General features: G+C 37.9%; 1 protein-coding gene across 5 annotated transcripts in view; it reads right to left on the bottom strand.

Moving 5' to 3' along the window:
• Nucleotides 1-16,519, bottom strand: part of IFT88 (intraflagellar transport 88) — a 211,100-nt gene that overhangs the window by 114,587 nt on the left and 79,994 nt on the right. For all 5 annotated transcript variants that reach the window (XM_054587970.1, XM_054587966.1, XM_054587968.1 and 2 more), the window contains 2 exons: nt 16,043-16,113; nt 9,848-9,934 (listed from right to left, as the gene is read on the bottom strand). In XM_054587970.1, coding sequence (XP_054443945.1) covers nt 9,848-9,934; nt 16,043-16,113 — 158 coding nt within the window. The remainder of the gene's footprint in view (nt 1-9,847; nt 9,935-16,042; nt 16,114-16,519) is intronic.

Here is a 16,519-nt window from a genome sequence, read left to right as displayed (position 1 = left end):
TTTATCTGTATCAGGCACTGTGCTAATTCCTTTAAACGCATTATCACATATAATGTTCACAACTACCCTTAAAGACAAGCATTCTCTCTACAGATAGGAAAATGCAAGGCCCAAGATCATACAGGTAGAAAACTGTCAAGTAAACATTTGAACCCAATTTTTATTGATACCAAAACCCATTGCACTAATGTTCCTAAATTGAGGTCAATTGAAACCAATTTAGGGTTAACTGGATTAATTAACATAATTAAAATAAAAATCATGAGCCTTATTTTATTATTTATTTTAATGATATTTTATTGATTTTGCTATTATAGTTGTCCTGATTTTCCCTCCTTTTCCCCCTTCCACCCAGTGCTCCCTACTCCCTCAGGTAATTCCCCTACCATTGTTCATGTCCATTGGTCATGCCTATAAATTCTTTGGCTACTCCATTTTCTACAGTGTACTTTATATCCCCATGGCTATTCTGCAACGACCTATTTGTACTTCTTAAACCCCTCACCTCTTCACCCATTCTTCCCCACCCCTCTCCCATCTGACAACCATCTGGTAACTAACTTCTTTTCTCTTGCTGCTTTTAAGAGTCTCTCTTTATCTTTAACCTTTGGCCTTTAATTATGATGTGCCTTGGAATGGGCCTCTTTGCATCATTCATAATTGGGCCTCTGTAATATCTGGACTTGCATGTCCATTTCCTTCACCAAATTAGAGAAGTTTTATCTTTCACTATTTTTTCAAGTAGATTTCTAACTTGTTCTTTCTCTCCTTCTGGCACCCTTATGATGCGAATGTTGGACCTCTTGAAGTCGTCCTTCTCTGTTTATACTATCCTCATTTTTTTGGATTCTTTTTTCTTCTTGTTCTTCTGATTTGTTGTTTTTTGCTTTCTTATGTTCCATATCACTGATTTGATTCTTGACTTCACCCACTCTACTGTTGTTTCCCTGTGAATTGTTCTTTATTTCAATTAGTGTATCCTTTGTTTCTGATTGGGTCTTTTTTATGCTGTTGAGGTCATCACTGAGTTCCTTGAGCATCCTTATAAACAGTGTTTTGAACTCCACATCTGATAGATTGCTTAGCTCCATTTCATTTAGCTCTTTTTTATGGAGTTTTAATCTTTTTCATTTGGGCAATGTTTCATTGTCTCCTTGTTTTGGCAGCCTCCCAATGTTTGTTTCTATATATTAAATAGAGCTGCTTTGACTCTGTATCTTGATAGTGTGGCTTAATGTAGTAGGTGTCCTGTAGGTTCCAGTGGCACAGCCTCCCCTATCACGCAGACTGGGTACTCAAAGTGTGCCCTTCATGTGGACTGAGTACACCCTCCTCTTGCAGTGGATCTGCCTTGGTTGCTGTTGGCAGATCAATGGAAGGGATTTATCCAGGCCAGTCAGCTACAAGGACTGGTTGTGACCACGGACCATCAACCTCCTCCCTCCATGGAGGATCAGCTGTGCAGGCGCAGGGTGGTAGTGCTCCAACGTGGTCTGTATCTGTCCACTAGGTGCACAGCCCTGGCGTTTCCTGGGTCATTCAGGCCATGGTTAGCCTCCGCCTGTGTTTTGCCTGGGACACCCTGCCTGAGCTGTATAGCAATCTGAGATGGCAGCCACTTGTTCCGGGCTTGGAAATTCCCAGGGGAAGTCAAGCTGTGAATCTAATCTGGCTGTGGCTAGGGCTCCCTGGAGCCAGCTGTTTGATAGGATTTAGGAGCCAAGACCAGCCCTTCTTATGGAAAAGCAGCTTGGGTGGGCCTGTAAGTTGGATGGGATAGAGCCTTTGGGGATCTCCAAGGCAGGTCAAACAATGTTGGCAGGTTGTTGGAGTCTCAGATATGGCACCAACTTACCAGCTCTGTTTGGGGACGGTTTAGCAAAGGGGGACGATGGCCTCTGCTTGCCTTGATGCCAGACACTTCAGTTTCTCCCTGTATGCCACTGGTGCCTTTCAAGCTGCTACCCTGATGCTGGAGCTCAATGGGAGTGGATCTGAATAGGTGAGTCCATGTGTGGGTTCTTTAAGAGAAACTGCTTGGGGCTCCAGAAGTTTCTTCCCCCAACTCAATCCCTGCTGGTTTTTGCAGTCAGAAGTTGTAGGGACTTATCTTCCTGGCACTGGAATTGTGGGCTGGGGGGGTCTGGTGTGGGTCTGGGACTCTTTGCTCTTGAGATACCCCTCTCAAATTTTTATCCACATGGGTGTGAGACTAGCCTGTTCCGTGTCTGATCCCCACCTACCAACCTGAATGGATGTGGTTTCTTTAATTCCTAGTTGTCAGACTTCCATTTAGCTTGATTTCTGATGTTCCTGAATGATGGTAGTTCTATATTTTAGTTGTAATTTTGATGTGATTGTGTGAAGAGGTGAGCTATGTCTGCCTATGCTGCCATCTTGGCCAGAAGTCCCTTTTCTACTTTATTTATTTTTTAATATTTATTTTTTTAGAGAGAGGGAGAGGGAGGAATCCCAGAGAGGAGGGAGAAAGAGAGAGAGAGAAACATCAATGTGTGATTGCCTCTTGCACACCCCCCACTGGGGACCTGGCTTACAACCCAGGCATGTGTTCTGACTGGGAATCGAACTGGCAACCCCTTGGTTCGCAGGCTGGCACTCAATCCACTGAGCCCACCAGCCAGGGCCCTTATTTTATTTTTTTAAATATTTTTTAAAATTTATTTTTAGAGAGGGGGATAGAGGGAAAAGAGAAGCAGAGAAACATCAATGTGTGAGAGCTATATCGATCAGTTGCCTCTCACACGCCCCCATTTGGGGACCTGGCTTGCAACCTAGGCATGTGCCTTGACCAGGAATTAAACTGGTAAACCTTTTCTCTACAGGATGATGCTCAACCCACTGAGCCATACCAGTCAGGACTCATGGGCCTTATTTTACAAAAATGGAATAGGAAAACTCTAATTTTACATTGTACATAATAAGGGCAAGGGTTGTTTCATGAAACTGTAAATTTCAGTAGACAATGGAAAAATATTTTTTACTGAGGGTCCAGTTAAAAAAAAAGTTTCAAAACCACTCTCCCAGACTGATAGTTTAAAACTATTAAAGCAGAAGACCCCTTTCTTCAAAGAGAATCTTTTTTTTTTTTTCTTTAACCTTGATTACAAGAGAGAGAGTGTACTTGAAGTAAGGAGAGAGGACTTGAAGCCCTGCCTGCTCAGGGACCCTTTCAATGACTCTCTGTCCCAAATTAACCTGAAGACATGGCTAATGAAACCTCAAGAACTTCAAGAAAAGAATTTGGAAACCACTGATTCAGGTATGCAGTCTGAAAACATTTACTGTCTGCTGTACATCAGACATTATGTTCATTATTTTTGGTACAGGGATGTAAGTATATATAAGATATGGTTTATGTCCTTATGAAGGAAGCAGGCCAGTGAGTTACATCCTGTGTGAGAATTGTTGTAAAGAATAAAGGAATACAGAGGTAGAGACTCTAAACCAGACTGGAGAAAGGAATCCCAGAGATATCTAAACTCAGTATGAAGAATAAGTAAGAACTGATGACAAAAATGGGAAGGACATTCCAGGAAGGGGGGATAGCATGTGCACAAATGTTGAAGACCAGAAAAATAGGAGCTATTTAATACATGGATTCATTCAACATGGTGCTGCTAACAAACCAAGGGCCTCAAAGACAAATGCATTGTGCTCTTTTGCCCATCTTCCTCAAATGGGGTTCTGCAAAGGAAGGCAGCCCTAAAGAAAATTGAGTCATTTTCCCTCAATTTTCTTAATGATTGTACATAGTTCTCACCATTCTAGATGAACAGGATACCTCAGAACCTTAGGGCTTAACTATCTTGAGGACTCTATGTGAGAAACACTGCCAGCATTTGCATCTTTGAGAATACTCTTCTCTCTACTTAGAATGTCTTCCTCCCACCCCACCCCCACCTTTATCCTTACTAACCTTTTACTTTCAAAAATTTGCATGTGTCTCCTGGACATGTGACTGTGTCACACCAGATGCCAGCCCACATCAGGCCATCCCCATGGACATAGGGGCTAGCCTAGGCCAGCTCCCATGGATATAAGTTCCTGGTACACCCACGTGCCATAACAACCTCTGCAGATCTAACTTCCAGGCCAGCCCCAGAGGTCCCAGGTTATAAGCAATTATTGCAGCCCCAGACTCCAGGCTTTCTCTGGGACCAGGCTGGCCTGTATGTCCCTAGCCTCCAGGTAGGCACCTGGCCTATCCTAGTACAGGACCAGCCTCTGTGCCTAGATGCTAAACCCACCCCAGGGGTCCCTAGTGCCTGATTTGTGCTTGAAGACCTAGAATCCAGGTATGCCCACTCAGACTAAGATCCCTGCCCCATCACCACAGATTCAAGCAAAGGCCTGTCCAATGGACCCAAGCTCCAGGCTGGTCCCTATGTACCCAAGTACTAGGCCTGCCAACCTGATAGCTCAGACAAGAGACTTGCCAGCCAACTATTCCAATAGCAGGCCTGCCCATGAACAGTACCAAATGGTACACACAGATTCTCTGGATAGGCTAATTGTAGAGAGACTTTGCCCAACAGACGCAATCTTCAAAGACTGGAAGAGGTACCCAGTTCCTAAAATGTACAGACACCAAGGACACAGCACCATAAATAATCAATGAAATTTATCACCACCAAAAGAAACTAATGATGCTCCAATGAGTGATCCTAAAAAATGGGAACCTATGAACTTTCTGACAAAGAATTCAGAATAATTCTTTTAAAGAAATCTGGTGAACTACAAGAAGATAGACAGACAACTAAATGAAATTAATAACACAATGAACACAATGAACACAAATTAAAAACACAATGAATGGATAAATAAATAGAGAAGTTCAATAAAGACCTAGGAGCTGTTGAAAAACAGAGGCCTGTCTCAGTGGCTCAGCTGGTTGAAGCATCATCTCATACACCAAAAAGTTGCGGGTTCAATCCCCAGTCAGGGCACATACGTAGGTTGTGGGTTCGATCCCCAGTTGGGGCATATATGGTAGGCAACTGATGGATGTTTCTCTCTCATATCTCTCATATTTTTCTCTCTTCTCTCTCCAAAATCAATAAAACATATCCTCAGATGACGATGAAAAAAACAAACAAACGAACACACACAGAAATCCTAGAGCTGAAGAATACAATGATTGAACTGAAGAATTCATAAAAGACTTCAACAAGAGATTCAAGCAAGCAGAGAAAGAATTAGTGAACTGAAAGACAGATCATTTCAATTCATCAGTTAGGGGAACAAAATAGGAGAATGAGTAAGAGTAAAAAAGCCTACATGAATTTTGGGATACGATTAAAAAAAAATCTATGTAGTGCTGGAGTCCTAAAAGGAAAAGAGAAGAAGAAAGAGCAGAAAGTTTATTTAAAGAAATAACGGCTAAGACCTTTTCTAAACTGGGAAGAGACTTGGATATGTAAATTCAAGCTAATATGTAATTCCAAAAATTTCAACCCAAAACAATCTTCTCCAAGACACATTATAATGACACTAGCGAGTCATACACAAAGAGAGAATTTTAAAGTCAGCAAGAAGAAAATAATTCCTTGCATATAAAGAACCCCCATAAGGCTATCAGGAAATTTCTTAGCAGAAATCTAGCGGTTCAGAAGAGTGGGATGATATATACAAAGAGAAGAAAAAAAGATTGGATCAACCAAGAATACATTGCCTGGTAAAGTTGCCTGTCAGAAATCAAAGACACTTATACACAAGTGAACAAAAGCTGAGGGGATTCATCACCACTAGATCTACCTTTACAAGAAATGCTGAAAGGAGTTCTTCAAAATGAAATAAAGAGATGCTAACTAGTAACATGCAAACATGAGGAAATATAAAACATGTTGGAAAAGGTAACTATACAGTCAAATTCAGAATAGTTTAATATTTTCATACGGTGATGTGTTAATCACTAAGATATAGTATAAATGTTAAAAGATACAAGATCAGATATAAGTATAACTTAGACTTCTGGCCAAGATGGAGGCATAGATAGATACGCTTTGCATCCTCGCACAACCAAAAGAAGGCCAACAAATTTAAAAACCAAAAACAACCAAAAGAAGGCAACAACAAATTTAAGAACAAAAAACTAGAACTGCCAGAAAATCCAACTGTATGGAAGTCCGACAACCAAGGAGTTAAAGAAGAAACATTCATCCAGATTGGCAGGAGGAGCGAGATGGACAGCCGGGACAGAGAGGACATACGGCAAGCTGTGTTGGGAGGGCTGGGCAGGCGAGAAGATGGCTGGGAGACCGGACTGTCCCACATATGCATGTGGCTAAACTGTGAGTAACAACTGGGGATTGAGACAGAACATGCAACCCAGGATTCCAGCAGGGGGAAATAAAGCCTCAAAACCTCTGGCTGTAAAGACTTGTGGGGGTTGTGGTGGGGGGAGAAACTCCTGGCTTCATAGGAAAGTTTGTTGGAGAGACCCACAGGGCCCTAGAAGGTACCCAAACCCACCCACCCAAGAATTGGCACCAAAAGGGCCCAGTTTGCTTGTGGGTAGCAGGAGAAGTGACTGGGTAACAGGGGAAGTGACTGAAAACCGGCCAGGAGCTGAGCAAGCGGCATTGTTCCCTCTTTGATCCCTCCACCACATACAGCACCACAATTCAGCCACGTGGGTTACCCTGCCTCAGGGAATACCTAATGCTCTGCCCCTTACAATGTAACAGGAGCAGCGAGACAGAGAAATATGGCCCAAATGAAAGAACAGATCAAAACTCCAGAAAAAGAACGAAGCAACAAAGAGATGGCCAACCTATCAGATGCAGAGTTCAAAACACGGGTAGCCAAGATGCTCACAGAAATGATTGAGTATGGTCGCAAAATAGAGGAAAAAGTAAAGGCTATGCAAAGTGAAATAAAGAAAAATACATAGGAAACCAACAGTGAAGGGAAGGAAACCGGGACTCAGATCAATGATTTGGAGCAGAAGGAAGAAATAAACAGTCAACCAGAACAGAATGATGAAAGAGAAATTCAAAAATATGAGGTGAGGCTGAGAAACCTCTGGGACAACTTTAAACGTCTCAACATCTGAATCATAGGGGTTCCAGGAGGAGAAGAGGAAGAGCAAGAAACTGAAAACTTTTTTGAAAAAACAATGAAGGAGAACTTCCCCAACCTGGCAAAGGAAATAGGCTTCCAGGAAGTCCAGGAAGCACAGAGAGCCCCAAAGAAGTTGGAGCCAAGGAAGCACACACCAAGGCGCATCATAATTACATTACCCAAGATTAAAGATAAGGAGAGCATCTTCAAAGCAGCAACAGAAAAGGAGACAGTTGCCTACAAAGGAGTTCCCATAAGACTATCAGCTGATTTCTCAAAGTAACCTTACAGGCAAGAAGGGGCTGGCAAGTACTCAAAGTCGTGAAAGACAAGGACGTACATCCAAGATGACTCTATCCAGAAAAGCTATCATTTAGAATGGAAGGGCAGATAAGTGCTTCCCAGATAAGGTAACGTTAAAGGGGTTCATCGTCACCAAGCCCTTACTATATGAAATGTTAAAGGGACTTATTTAAGAGAAAGAAGATCAAAAACTAGGAAGAGTAAAATGGCAACAAACTCACAACTGTCAACAACTGAACCTAAGAAAAACAAAAACAAACTAAGCAAACAGCTAGAACAGGAACAAAATCACAGAAATGGAGATCACATGGAGGGTTATCAGCGGGGAAGGGGGAGGGCGGAGAATGGGGGAAAAGATACAGGGAATAAGCGGCATAGATGGTAGGTACAAAATAGACAGGAGGAGGATAAGAATAGTATAGGAAATGGAGCAGCCAAAGAACTTACAAGTATTAGCCATTGCCATGAACTAAGCGGGGCGGGGGGTGATGCTGATAGAAGGGGGTTGCAAGGTGAAAGGGAATAAAGGGGAGAAAAATAATGGTTCAACTGTAATAGCATAATCAATAAAATGTACTAAAAAGTATAATTAAAATAATTTGTTAATGAATACATAATATAAAATGATGTAAATTGTAATATCTGAAAAAAAATAATGGGGGTGGTGTAAATGGGTTGACTTTTTATGTGCAATTGAAATTAAGTTGCTATTAGCTAAAAATGGACTTCTGTAAGATGTTTTATGTAAGCAAAAACCTACAGTAGATACACAGAAGAGGGAAATGAATGAAACCACACCACTACATAAAATTATCAATTCACAAAGACAGCAAAAGAGAAAGGAGGAAGAAGGGACAAGGCAACTACAAAAGAGACAGAATACAATAAGATGACATTAGTACCTATCAATAATTACTAATTAACCTATCAACATTATTACTTATCAAAAATTACTTTAAGTGTAAATGGATTAAATTCTCCAATCCAAAGACATAGAGTATCTGAATGAATTAAAATGAAGTCCTAAGTATATCATACCTAAAAGAGACTCACTTCAGCCTTAAGAACACATAGCTTCAAAGTGAAGGGATGGAAAAAGATATTTCATGTATAAGAGAAAATCAAAAGGTAGCTATACTTATATCAGACAAAACAGACTTTAAGTCAAAAACTGTAGCAAAATATAAAGAAGGTTATTTAACAACAAAAGGTCTATTCATCAAGAAGATATAACAATCATAAATATATATGTTTTTAATATCACAGCACCAAAATATATTAAGGAAATACAGATCTAAAGGGAGAAACAGACAACCACACAATAATAGTAGGGAATTTGAATACCCCATTTTCAATAATGGATCAATTATCCAAACAGAAAATCAACAAGGAAACATTGGAGTTGAACTCTACCTTAGATCGAATTGACCTAATATATATATACAGAACATTTCATCCAAGAGCAGCATAATACATATTCTTTTCAAATGAACATGCAGAATTCTCCAGGATAGATCATGTGGTGCCATAAAACAAACCTTAGCAAATAGTATGTAACTGTAAATCAATAACAAAAGGAAAACTGAAAAATTCACAAATACATGGAAATTAAAAATCACATCCCAGGGCTAACTTAATCTAGATATTGATTGATAGAAAAGAAGGGCAGGTGAGTGGCTTGTGATGCTCACTGGTGTTGATCATCTAAGCCCTGATACACAATGAAGATGGAATCACCACCCCCCTCCCAAAAAAAAATCACATCCCTGAATGGGTCAAAGAGGACGTTAGAAAAATTTTAAAATATCCTAAAACAAATAAAATGAAAACAAAACATACCAAAACGTGTGGGATGCAGCAAAAGCTGTTCCAAAAGCAAATTTATAGCAATAAATACCTACATTAAGTCATTAAAAAAAAACCCCAAACTTTACACCTCAAGGAACTAAAACAAACAAAAACAAATAAACAAAAAACTGAGCCCAAAGTTAGCAGAAGGAAATAACAAAGAAACCCACCCCCCAAAAAACACCAGAGAAGAAATAAATGAAACAGAAACTAGAAAAACAATAGAAAAGATCAATGAAAATAAACTAGTTTTTTGTAAAGATAGACTAATTTTTAGGTAGATTATCTGGGTAAAAAAAGGCTCAAATAAATAAAATCAGAAATAAAAATCATAAACCTTCCAGGAAAATAAAAGGGAAAAAGCTCCTTGGCAATGGTGTTGGCAATGACTATTTGGATATAATACCTACATGGAGCAAAATAAAAACTAAACAAGTAGGACGCTATCAGACTAAATAGTTTCTGCATAGCAAAGGAGACCATCAACAAAATGACAAGGTAATGAACAAAATAAGAGAAAAATTTGCAAATCATAGTAGATAAAATTTTAAACCAATAAAAGTATACATTATGAAAATACCATACCCATCCAGTTATAGTGAATTTCTCTTACCAATCATATCCTACAGCAAAAGATGTTTCAATTACAGGAGCAATGAGTTTTGCAGCTGTCATGATGTATTTTTCTGCCATGGCTTTTCTACATCAAACAAACAAACAAAAATTTATAAAGAAACATGGTATAAAATTTAAAAAAATTTAAGTGTTATTCTGGCCAGTGTTGCTCAGTTGGTTGGAGTACTGTTCCACAGACTGAAAGGTTGTGGGTTCGATTCTTGGTCAGGGCACATAACCAGGTTGTAGGTTCATTCTCTGGTCAGGGCACATATGAGAAGGCAACCAATCGATGTTTCTCACATCAATGTTTCAATCTCTCTCTTTCTCCCCCTTTCCTCCTCTCAATCTCTCTCTCTCTCTAAAAGCGATGAGAAAATGTCCATGGGAGAGGAATTTAAGAAAATTTAAGTGTAAACATTATTGATCAAAATGAACATACAATGAAGCCTACTGAATTGTGGGCAGCTATACTATAAACCTCTAAGTCAGGTTGAATCTCATGACTAGGAATTGGAAGCCATTACTTCCTTCTGAGTCAACAGTTCACTTCTACTTTATGATACATGCTGACAAACTAAAGGAAGAAAGAGACACTGGAGAGAAAAAAGGCTCTGCAGCTGATAACATAACCTGCACTGATATGTACAAGAAAGAAAATGGCCATTAAAGAAAGATATAGATTTGCCTCATCTGTGCCTTTTATTCATAAGTAGAATCATAGAGTATTGGTCTTATGGGATTGGCCTCTTTTATTGATATTTATCATAATGTTTCATGGTTTATGTGTACTGTAGCATATATCAGTATTTCATTCTTTTTTATGACTAAATACTATTCTATTGTATAGCTAGACCATATATCATGTGTCCACCAGTTGTGGAAATTTGGGTTGTTTCTACTTTTTATTTGTTATGAATAATGCTGCCATAAACATTCGTGTATAATTATTGTGTGGACATATGTTCTAATTTCTTTTGGGTACACACCTAGGAAAGAAATTGCTGATTTAATCTTCTGAGGAATTTCCATACTGTTTTCTAAAGTGGCTGTACCATTTTATATTTCCACCATCAATATATAAGATTTCAACTTCTCTACATCCTCACCAATACTTGTTATTATATCTGTCTTTTTTTATTAGTCATACTAGTGGGTGTGAAGTGATAACTCCTGGTGGGGTTGAGCTGCATTTCCCCAGGGAGCACAAAGGTTAAGCACCTTGTATTGTGCTTATTAGGCATTTGCATGTCTATTCTGAAGAAATGTCTATTCAGATCCTTTGTACATTTTAAATTGGGTTTTGGCCTTTTAATTATTGAATTGGAAGACTTCTTTATGTATTGCAGAAATAAGTTCCTTCTTGGATACATGGCCTGCAAATGTTTTCTCCCATTCTGTGCATTGTCTTTTCACTTTCCTGATGACATCTTTTGAAGAACAAAAGTTTTTTAACTTTGATGAAGTCCAATTCACCTATTTATTTCCTTTTCATGTGCTTTTGTTGTCAAATATAAGAAGCCATTGTCTAACACAAGGTCAACAATATTTATTTCTATATTTTTTCCCCTGAGAATTTTATAGGTCTAGCCCTTGCATGTAAGTCTACAATCCATCCTGAAGTAGTTTTTTGTGTTTGGTGTGAGAGAGAGGTCCAGCTTCATTCTTTCGCCTGAGCATATCTATTGTTCCAACATGATTTGTTGAAAAAGCTATCTTTTCCTCATTGATTGTATTGGTACCTTTATTGACTATAAATGTAAGTTTATTTCTGAATTCTCAATGATTTGTATGTCTATCTTTATGCTACTAGATTAAGTACTACCACACTGACTTGACTGATTTAGATTTATAGTTTTTTATAGTTTGAGTCCTCCAACTTTGTCTTTTCTTTCAACATTGTTTTGACTATTCTGAATCCCTTATATTTCCATATAAATTCTAGAATCAACTTGTCCCTTTCTTTAAAAATACTGATGGAATTATGATGGGGATTACATTGAATCTATAAAGTAATTTTGGGAGCACTGTCATCTTAAACATTATGTGCCTATGCATTAACATGTGATGTCATTCCATTTATGTAGTGCTTCTTTTAAAAAATGTGTTACAGTTTTTAGAGCATAAGTTTTGCACTTCCTTAGTTATATTGACTCCTAATTAATTTTTGCTATTATAAATGTAATTGGTACTTTCATTTTCATATACTTCATTGGTGTAGTATATTTCTATAGTGTACTATTGACTTTTGGGTATTGATAGTTTACTCTGCAACCTTGCTGAGCTCGTTTGTTAGTGATAATCATTTTTTAGCAGATTCTAAAACTGTATGTTGGATATTCTGTATTCAAGATCATGTGATCTGTAAATAGAGATATTTCTACTTCTTCCTTTCCAATCTGGAGGTATCTTACTCCCTTTTATTGCCTAATTTCCATAGCTAGAACATCCAGCACATGTTGGGTAGACCTAGTGAGAGTAGATACCCTTCTCTTGTTCTTAATCTGAGGTGGAAATTATTCAGTCTTTCACAATTAAGTGTAATGCCAGATTGTGGGTGTGACATAGATGTCTTTACCAGATTCAATGTAACTCCTATCATAATTCCAGAAAGGCACTTCCTTTCTACTCATAGCTTTTAAAGATTTTGTTTGTTTGTTTAACAAGAAAGCATTTTTGAATTTTGTCCAAAAATGTTATGTTTATACTGACATGATCATGCTGTTTTTCTCCTTCATTTAACTCATACTCTGTATTATATTAACTGATTTTTAGATGGTAGACAAATCTTGCATTTCTAGAACAAATCCCTCTTGGTCATGGCACATAATCCTCTTTATATTTTGATAGTATTTTTGGTTCACTAGTATTTCCCAAGGATTTTTGCATCTCTATTCATAAGATATTGATCTATGGTTCCCCTCCTCCCCTTTTTTGGGTACTGTCTGTCTTATTTTGGTATCATGGTAACACAAGTTTATGAAATAAATTTCCTTTCTGGAAGAGACTGTATAGAACTGATGTTATCTCTTCTTTAAACATTTGCTATAATTTCCTAGTAAAACAATTTGGGCCAGGAGATATCTCTCTTGGGAGTTTTAAATTATAAATTCAATTTCCCTAACATGTACAGGGGCTCTTCAAATGCTCTATTTCATATAGAGTGAGTTGTGGTAGCTTTTGTTTCCAGAAAAGTGGTCTATTTAGTCTAAGTTGTCAAATTTATGTGTATAGGGATGTTTGTAGTATCCCCTTATTATCCTTTTGATGTCTGCAGGGTCATTAGTGAGAGCCTCTGTTTTGTTCCTGACATTGGTAATTTGTGTCTTCTCTCTTTTTGTTAGCTGTGTTAGAAGTACTTCATTGATGTTATCTATTGTTTTTATCTCCAATGGCAATGGTTTCTGTTCCATATTATTTCTTTCCTTCTGCTTCCTTTCTGTTGATTTTTTTTTCCTTTTTCCTTTTTTTTTTTTTTTTTTTTTTTTTTTTTTTAAGGTTCTGCAGCTGGGAGTTTAGGTTACTGATTTAAGACTTTTCCACTGTCATTCAATCACTTTTCCCTTACATGTTGTTATTCTCTGCCTCATTTCAAGACATGGCCTTTACTTTTCAGAAGTTTAATCATGATCTATCTTGACATGATTTCCTTGGGTTTATCCTCTTTGGAATTCAGTCAGTTTCTTGTGTCATAAGTATTTTTTCTTGCTAAGTTTTGGGAGTTACCAGCCATTATTTCTTTAGCTGCTTCCTAGACATGGATGACACAAATCTTAGATCTTATGTTAAAGTCCCAGAAGTCTCTGAGCTCTCTTCACTTTTTTCCCTTTTGTCTATTTTCCCCTGTTGTTCAGATTGGGTAATTTCCAACTTTTATCTTCCAGTTCACTGAATCTTTCCCCCTTTCCCCTTCATTCTCCTGTTGAGCGCAACCACTGAGCTTTCTATTTCAGCTATTTTAATTTTTATTTCTAAAACTTCTATTTGGCTCTTCTTTAAAGCTTCTATTTCTTTGTTGAGACTATTCCTTTTCCAAGGGTTTCTATTTTTTAATATTTTAAGCATGTTCATAAATTGCTTCTTGAAGTTTTTTTAAAAAACACATTTGCTTTAAAAATAATTCTAACATCTCTGTCATCTCAATGTTGGCATCTATTGATTGCCTTTTTTCATTCAATTTAAGGTTTTTGTATGATAAGCAATTTTTTTAAATCAAAAGTTGAATATTTTGTATTATGAGATGGAATTTTATTTGTCTTTTGTTTTGGCTGCCTTTTTTGACATTGCTCTGGTGGGGAAAAAGAGATATCACCTCATTATTGCCAGGTAAAAGAAGTCCAGTTTTCCCACATGGTCTTTATGGCACCCAAGGTAGGAGGAGGTCCTTGTTTCTTCTGGGTGGGGTAAGTTCCTGCTTCCACTATGGTCCTACTGACACCACAGTGGGGTTGCCTTGTCACTGCTGATAATGAAATTCCTAATTCTCCATCTTCTCAGACACCACCCCACATGAGAGGAGGAGTAGTGCCTCGTTATTACTGGGTGGGGTGGAATTCCAGACTCCCCATGTACTGCCTGCTGAAACCACAGAGTGGTAAGACTCATGAAGGGCCTTTAGGGATTAAAGTCATGGCTCCCAATTTGGCCTTTTGGGGTACTGGGTGTCTCCTTATAGCCTTACGAGGGGGGAGGTTGAGCTCTGCCTCACTTGGCTTTTGCTGGCATGCGTAAGGGTGGGGCCAGTATTTTTTTTCTGTGGTATTTGTCTTAAAGTTTTCTGTCTTGCTGGCCTACCCCTTTCCTTGTCCTTTAGCTACAGAAAGCAGGCTTTTTGTTTGATAAATGTACCCATGAATATTTTCTACTTTCCAGCTTCTTCAGCTGAAGTCTGTGAAACATAAGGGAAACTCACTGCCAAGTTGTTCCTCAGGTCTCGAGGTCCCTTGATCTTCCCTCTTCTCTCTACCTTTCTATATATATTATATTTTACATTTGATTTCCAGGGTTTTTATTTGGACTTAGTGGGAGGATCAGGGGAAAGTACATCTACTCTATGTTCTCAGAAGTAGTCCCAGTTTTACTGTTTGATTGATTTTAGAGAGGAAGGGGGGAGGGAGAGAGAGAGGGAGAGGCTGACATCAGTTTGTTGTTCCACTTATTTATGCATTCATTGGTTGCTTCTTGTATGTGCCCTGACTGGAGATTGAACCTGCAACCTAGGCGTATCAGGACAAGGCTCTAACCAACTAAGCTACCTGGCCGGGGCCTGTTTTATTTTTACTGTTAAACTGCTTCCTAAAGATTAAGGGCCTTCCATGAATGTAATGAAGTATCCTTCAGAATTAAAAAGGAAGGAAATTCTGACACATATTACAACATGGATGAACCTTGAGGACATTATACTAAGTGATAATGACAGTCACAAAAGGACAAATAATTGGATATCTGAGGTTACTAGAGCAGACAAATTCATAGATACAAAGTAGAAAGGTGGGTGCCAGGGACTGAAGAGGGGATGCTTGAAAATCGTTTTAAATGGGTACAGAGTTTCAGTTTGGGAAGACAAAGAAATTCTTGCTACAAATCATTGTGAATGTACTTAACACTACTGAACTATGAAGAAATATGCACCATGGTTAAGATGGTAAATTTTTATGTTATGTGTATTTTACCACAATTTTAAAGAAACTAAAGGCCCTGTATATCATGTGATATACTACTAATATACCTGTTGCATAGTCAATAAATATTAAAAGTTCCAAAACATACTTGGCAGAGACTAGGTACCTCTTACTGGAGAAAGGAAGAAATAAAATAAATAGAAAGAATTTTGTCTTTGAGAGTTGAAGTTTAATTGGGAGACTGGACAAAAATGCATAAAGATATAATTTTAAAAAATAAAGATAATAAAACAAAATTCCAGTATTGTACCAAATGCAGAGAGAAAGCGAGTTACAAAGAAATAGTAAGAATAAATGAGTAAGAATAACTGGAATTAACATAAGCACTGAGATTGTTGTGAAAAAGAAAAAAGAACCCAGTAAAGTACAGGAATGGTGAAACAACAGGACTATTCAAGAAATACAGCACATATAACAAGTTTTGAATAAAATAATCAGATGCCCATTCAACTCTTTTTTACAAATTTAACCTATATTATCTTGTTTTAATTATTAAGTGCCCCAAGTATTACCTTTCACGTTCCATTTGTCTTAGGTGATCATTTTTTATAGCTTCAATCACTAAATTAGTATGTGGATCATCCTGGAAAAATGAAATTGGAAAAATATCAATAATTCAGAAAAAAAAAACACCAAGAACTTAGATTTCTAATCAATCTCACAACTAGTTGTAGAAAATGAACCATAAATTAATATTTCTACACCGTTTTCCCTTATGTAAAGTAGAACATTTTTTCTTTTTTTCTGATCACCTATCACATTCTTCAGTAAAGTAACATAGATTTAAAAAAAAAATGTTTTATTGAATTTATTGGGGTGACACTGGTTTGCAAAACCATACAGGTTTCAAGTGTACAAATAGATAAAACATCATTGGCACACTGAATCACATGCCCATTGTTCCAAGCAAAGTCTTTTTCCATCCCATTTCCCCCGGCCCTTTGCCCACCTCCATCTACTCCCAATCCCCTTTACCTCTGGATATCATC

The sequence above is a fragment of the Pteronotus mesoamericanus genome, unplaced genomic scaffold (assembly GCF_021234165.1).
Source record: "Pteronotus mesoamericanus isolate MK-2021 breed Mesoamerican mustached bat unplaced genomic scaffold, CSHL_Meso_final scaffold_125, whole genome shotgun sequence".
Taxonomy (NCBI): domain Eukaryota; kingdom Metazoa; phylum Chordata; class Mammalia; order Chiroptera; family Mormoopidae; genus Pteronotus; species Pteronotus mesoamericanus.
Note: the sequence above shows the minus strand (reverse complement) of the source record. Positions and strands in the feature narration are given on the sequence as shown.